At 33.6% G+C, this 6,707-nt stretch overlaps 1 protein-coding gene across 1 annotated transcript in view; it reads left to right on the forward strand.

The window, feature by feature from the left end:
- STX17 (syntaxin 17) overlaps window positions 1-6,707 on the forward strand; it is a 74,554-nt gene that overhangs the window by 20,609 nt on the left and 47,238 nt on the right. Inside the window, exon 3 of the mRNA XM_023510546.1 lies at window positions 3,450-3,515. Within this exon, the coding sequence (XP_023366314.1) occupies window positions 3,450-3,515 (66 nt within the window). The remainder of the gene's footprint in view (window positions 1-3,449; window positions 3,516-6,707) is intronic.

A 6,707-nucleotide genomic window follows, 5' to 3' on the forward strand; every position in this document is an offset into this window, starting at 1 on the left:
TTTATTTTTTTGAGACAGTCTCACTATGTCACCCTTGGTAAGCCTCTTATAATTTATTGTGATAAGAAGTAAGGTCATCTAGTTCATACTCCACTCAAGACAGTAGTCTCTTCCACAATTTTCTTGTCAAGTGAGGAAATAATAGTCAAATTAGTAGTTATTTTTTCATCTGTCAAGTATAATGTTAGGAGTTTTTATATATAATAGCATTTAATCCTTATAACATCCTTTTACATTAGTTATTACTGTCTTCACTTTTTAGATGGAGAAACAGATTTAGAGTAGTTAACTTGCTTAAGATCACTGTATTGGTAAATATGTTAAACTTCTAATGCTCTTGAAACATAGCATGCTTTTATTACAAAAAAGTGTGTTAAATGATTGTATGTATATGTGCATGTGTAGAGCCTACGATTGTATCAGTCACCTTAGAATCCACTTTATATCGTCCGCTTTTTTATCGACTTTGTAATCAACTGAATGAATGACATAGGACTTTTTTTTATATGAACTAAGGCTATTAGGGCAGATCAGACCTGTTTCTTGTACTGGTGCAATTGTTCTTTTTAAGTTCTGGGCTTTATATTTATTATTATATTTGTTCTCACTATGTAGAATTGTGATCTTTTATCTATGTTAATTATTTCTTCTAATTTATGTAATTTGAAAATTTGGTAATTATACATTCTTTGTGTTGAAGTCATTGGCACTTTCCTGTCTAACATTTTATTCTTTTATTTTTTTAAATATCAAAATGTATTTGCTTTATTAAGGAATTCTATTAAATGGAACAGTGGTAGTAAGGCAACAGACAAGGAGGCGCATATGGAAATAAATGTATTCATGCAAATATCTCTAAGAAAGGACAGAGTCTTTATAGTAAAAAAGTGTTCGCAGTCTGTAAAGAATAAACATGTATAACTCAAATATTCCAAAATACATGTAATTCAGTAATTATTAGATTTTTATGTACCCTGTACCAACTGCTTGCCCAGGAAAATGAACACTTTTAAATACAAGGGCAAAAGTACCTTCCTATGGCAGCAAAAAAATTAGCAATATTTATTATAATGGATTATTAGATGGGAAATACCCAAAACATACTGGTTGCCACATAGAAATATTTGTTTGCACAAGTGCTCTTCTGCACTAGTTTATAAAGAAGGCTAAATTTTAGGTAAAAACTCCTGGGCTTTGGTATATCCAAGACCCACTTTTTTTTCTTTTCATCCCCTGGTCTTTTTTTTTTCTGTTTTTTTTCTCTGTCATTTTAATCAGAGTATATTGGTATACTGTCACCATTTCTGTAAGTTCTCACAAACTATCTCTTTAATAATAATCTATTGTAGAATTCTCCTCAAGATTTACTTTAAGATTTATTCCCTGCAGTGTTTTAAATATACTTTCTTTTGCAAAAATTAGATCCATATGTGCAAGTCTAGGAACCTTTTCAGCTCTTCACAGTTCTTCCTAGGTAATTACGCAGAGAGTTTCTGTGATCACATTTGCAAGGTCTTTTGATTCTTTAGGATGTAATTTCCTTGGGCTTATTGACTTGAACTCATTTAAAGTATCTAGATTTGCTCTTATTCTTCCTTGGTTTTCATTTGCCTTTTGATCATTTTATTTTTGACTTTTCTGTTTTGAAGATTTTCCTCAGTAAAGAAAGACAGTAGAAAAAATATGGAGTTCAACAGTTTTGATTTTTTTCCTTGTCCTTCTTTCTATTTTTTTTTTTTTTTTAAAGACACAGTCTCAATCATTCTGTTACCTAGGCTGGAGTGCAGGAATGCAGTGGCCCAGTCCTAGCACACTGTAGCCCCAATGCTGGCGTCAGGCAATCCTCCTTCCTAAGCCTCCTGAATAGTTGGAACTACAGGCATGAGGTACCATGCCCAGCCACCGTGTATGATCTTTAGGAATTATTCCACCTGTTCTTGTTCTAACTATAAGTAGTTTCTTCACCTGCATGTGCTGAGCAATACTTTGCTGAATACTTAAAAAGGAAAACACGGCAGATCTCTGGAGTTTTCTCTCTTTGTATGTATCCCTCTCCTCTTAGCGCAACTGTCTCTCCTCTCTGGTATTCACTGCTCTGTGAATTCTAACAGCCTTGGACTCCACGAATTCTCAACTCTAGTTCTTCGATTTTAATTTTTCTTAAAATATCATGACAAATTAGTAGTGAGTAATAAATTCAAAGGTGGTCTATTTTCACACATATATCTATGTATCTGGTCTGTTTTCACACATGTATCTATGTATCTTTGGCTTCCATTCTCAAACTTTTATTCATATTATAGCACTGTCTAAAAGTGCATTTTACTGTATCTGATGGCATCAGTTCAATTTTTCTTATAAATTAAAGTGGTTTGATGGTAATTTTAAATTTTGGTAAAGTAATTTTCAACATGGTATAATTATTTTTAAGCTTAATATTTACTGTTTAGTTCTTAGATGACAAAAATTTTAGGAGTATCAAAAGAGGTTTTTAGGAGTGCAAAAAGAGGTTCTTGCTGCATCATTCAGTAGCAAATTTAAGGCATATAAAAAACAAGGAATATAAAAATGCCCTAGAAAATCTTTTGCTGCTCTACTTTTATCTGTTGTGTTTTCTATGTATATATGGGATGCTATTATATTTCTATCCTTTCAAATTATGTCTAAGTTGATTTTTGTTAGTGGGTAATATACTAAAAATGTATTTAATGTCATTATTTACATCTACTGTCATTTTAATTATTTGGATTTTTTATTTCAACTAAAAATAGTATGCAATATGTGCTGTTAATTATATTTTATATAAATATTTAGCTATAATGTTATCACATTTTCCTGTGGTTCCTGTCAAATGAAAAAATTTCCATTATTATGTTTATAAAATTTTTTGGATGATACTCTGAAAGCTAAATATTACCTTGGTAAAAACTGAAACATATATATTAAATGTTTTGTCTCATTTTTATTTGCTCTCTTCAGTATCAATATTCCTTTTTTTCAAGTTTAGATTTTAATTTTCAGTACTTAACATTAGCATTGACAACCATTTAGAATTCTTCATATATGGTAAGAATCTTATTAATGTTGTTGATATCTTCATTTTTCATATCCTTTTACATTCTCATTCTTTAGTTTATAGGTTTTTTTATCTCCAAAGAGTCTGCAACATAGACAAAATATATGCTCTTCTTTGTTAAAATAAAATAACCCAGATCTAGTGGATTTTTGTGTTTGATTTACTATTTTCAGAATTTTATGTGTAATATTCTTGGAAACATCTTGCTTGTATGATAGTCTTTGCAAAGTTAACCAATACTACTTAACTAAATCATTGTCTTCTGTAACTTATGCTTATAAGTTTGGGTAGATAAGTGGGGATTTTTGAGGTAGCTGGAAAAATTCCTTTAGTGATGAAAAATTTAATGCCTTTCCCTTTCTCTTTTGTATAGTATCAGAGGTGCAGAATCTGGGACAAGTTGCATGAAGAACATATCAATGCAGGACGTACAGTTCAGGTAAGGCTGTTTGTTACTGTATTTCACCACAAATAATGTGCTTAAATTTTTGAGGGAAAAATAAGGATGCACACTATACAAGGGTAATGTGGCTTGGAAGTGAGGGAGCTCAGTGGGCCTTCTGGGGTGTCGTGCCCTCCCTCCTGGGTCCACTCAGTGTATGGGATTCCAGTCTAGGAGAATCAGGATCTGATGGGAATGGGCTGGAGCAGCCTCTACTGAGCACCACGATCAAGGGAGGTGGCAGTGGCAAGGTTGACCACTGGGGACCCCATATAGGCCCCAGGGACCCACCAGGCTACCTGTGAACTGTGTCTTAGAAGCTACTGCTCTGCTAGCCATACACATGGCGATCTTGGCTGTGGCCCCTCATGTGGCAGGGAGGCAAGGGCTCCGAGGAGAGAGGGAAAGGACAGTCTTCACAGAGCTGGCAGCTTTGGGAAGGCTTGTGATCTGGGGAATGTTAGTCCTCCCCACATGTATCTCTCCTGGCTGATAGCTTTTGTTATACTGTATTCATGTATAGCATATACCACTTTCCCAAGGGGCATTTTCCTAAAAGTTTGGGCCAAAAACATGGATATGCATTATACATGGGAGCACATTATACACAGCAAAATAATGATAATTCAATAAGAAAAAGAGTCTTAATAAAATTTTGCTAAAATAATACCTTTGCAGCTGAATCCTTATATACATATTTGATACCATTTCTTTAAGGATACATTTTTTAGCAGGGATTGCTAGATCACATGTAATGCATATTTTTAAGGTTTTTAAAGAAATGATATATCAACTTACACTCTCACAGTAGTGTATTTCCTAAAAATCTTTAACATTGCTATCATTCATTTCTTAAATTTTTGCTAATTAATAGGTTAAGATAATGCCACTTTATTGTTTAAATCTGGATTTTTAAAAATTACTATGAAGGATACAAGTTTTTTTATGTGTGCCTTGGACTGTAATATTTCTTTTGCTAATTGCCTGTATATTATATCCCTTGTATATCATATTATGTTGATGTCTTCGTAACAGCTCCTTATAATTTGAAAGATACTGATCTTCTGTCTATAATTAGTATTACAAATAATCTTTACCAACTATTTGCTTTTTATAAAACTAATTTTAATTATTTTAAATCAATTTTAATTAATAACATATTTACACAATTTTAAAAGCCAAATACAATTAGATGTCCTACATTTTATAACTCCAAGTCTTGCTACATGGAGGAAACTATTGTTAATCTTTTTGATCATTCTGACATTTGTCTGTTTGTTACTAAATACCATGTTGTAGACTGGTATTTCTTTTCTTTCTTTTTTTTTTTTTTTTAAATGCTAGTGAGCTTTCTCAACTGTTTTTAAGTCTTCTTTTTTTTTTTTTGGCAGTTTTTGGCCGGGGCTGGGTTTAAACCCGCCACCTCTGGCATATGGGGCCGGCACCCTACTCATTTGAGCCACAGGCGCTACCCTAGACTGGTATTTCATTTCATTAGGCATTGTCTCTTCATTTCTTACCATAGTGGGTAGAGCCGTAGCTTCCCACCTTGCTCTCCTACTTTCTTTTTCCCTATCTAATTAAGTATATTACATAGTAATCAATATCTCATACTGATTATGAAGCTATTGTTTCCTGCTAAGCCAAATAGTGAATTTCAATACAGCTTTTTACTATTTTGAAGTTAATATTGCCTCATTATTTAAATTGCACAGCTTTCTATGTATTTATAGCTGATTTTTTCTAAATGCTCCACATCTCTGTCACATGCTGTTAATATTTTTCATATGCTCAAATATATCAGTTTCATTCAAATGTCCTCTGAAGCCCTTCTCCTCTCCCTCTCCCCCATTCCAATGTGGACTGACTTTCTAGGGTTGTTGCACAGCTGCTGTTCTGGGACTTCCCTTAACTGCTGCTGTGTGTTGGATCCCTGTTTTCCTGGATATCATGTCTTCCTCATTTTTGTTTTACTCCATTTTTCTTTTTAATGAATACTCTTTTAGTAGCCTTGTAAATAAAGGTATCTTGGATACATTTTTAAGCAATTGTATATCTAAAAATTGCCTTTTTTCTTCCCTCACATATGGTTGTTAGTTTTACTAGGTATAGAATTCTAATTAAAATTCTCTTTTGATATTGAAGGTTTTCCAGCTTTTTTGTGTTACTCTTCAAAAAGCTGGTATCATCTGATTTCCCAGTCTTTGTGCATAGTGTGGAACCTATTGGGTTTTACCCTCTGTGGGAGCTTCTGTAGTCTGTTCTTCCTTGGTATTCTGAAATTCGGTGATCATGTGCATTGGGTTGGACCCTTTTAAAATCTAAAAACTCATATTCATTTTAGAATATTTTCTTAAATTTTTCTTTGGTGATTTATTCTTCTGCGTTTTCTCTCTTTGCTTTTTTTTTTTTTTTAATCTTTAATTTCAAGGATCAGCAGACCTTGGGTCAGAGGCTATGTCTGGCCTTCTGTCTGTCCCATTGGTTTACATATATTTTTAGCTGCTTTTACACTACAACAGCAGAATTAAGTAGTTGCTCAGAGAACATATGGCCTGTGAAGCCCATACCATTTACTGACTGGCCTTTTGCAGAAAAAGTTTTCCCAGTCCCTATTCTTTGGGGCGTTGGAACTCTTGGATTAATTGTCTAATTTCCTCTTCCATTTTTTGAGAGTTCCTCAGCTTTATCTTCAACTTTTTCTACTGAATTCTTTATTTCTGCTATTAAAATGTTTAAATTATAAGTTCCTTTTCTTGTTCTTTTTTCCCCTTCTTTCCTACCATTTTGTCTGTGAGCATAATCATTTCTTCTCTTTTTATGAGATACTAAAAACTGGATTGCTTGTCTCCTGGTAGACTTCACTTAAATGTGCTTTGGCAAGCTGGCATTTTCCTTGGGGGAACCTCCAAATAGCAGTATCTGGAGGTTGTCCTGGATTAGTTTTCTACAGAATTCTCATTCTTCCACTGGGGCAGGTTGGTGTTACCTTACAGAGTTAGGTGAAGGCTGCTTTGAGCTTGTTCAGTATAGATTTTCACACAAGTCCCTATTTTTAACCCTGTGCCTAGTGTTTCTGACTCTAGAGTCAGTTTCTCCAAAAACTGCATCTGTGGTCCTCTTGAATTTCAAAAAGGTTGCTACAACTACAGTATAATGATTAGATTGGGATAGGATGATGCAAAAGAT

The sequence above is a fragment of the Otolemur garnettii genome, unplaced genomic scaffold (genome assembly GCF_000181295.1).
Source record: "Otolemur garnettii isolate 467f Iridium unplaced genomic scaffold, OtoGar3 scaffold00014, whole genome shotgun sequence".
NCBI lineage: Eukaryota > Metazoa > Chordata > Mammalia > Primates > Galagidae > Otolemur > Otolemur garnettii.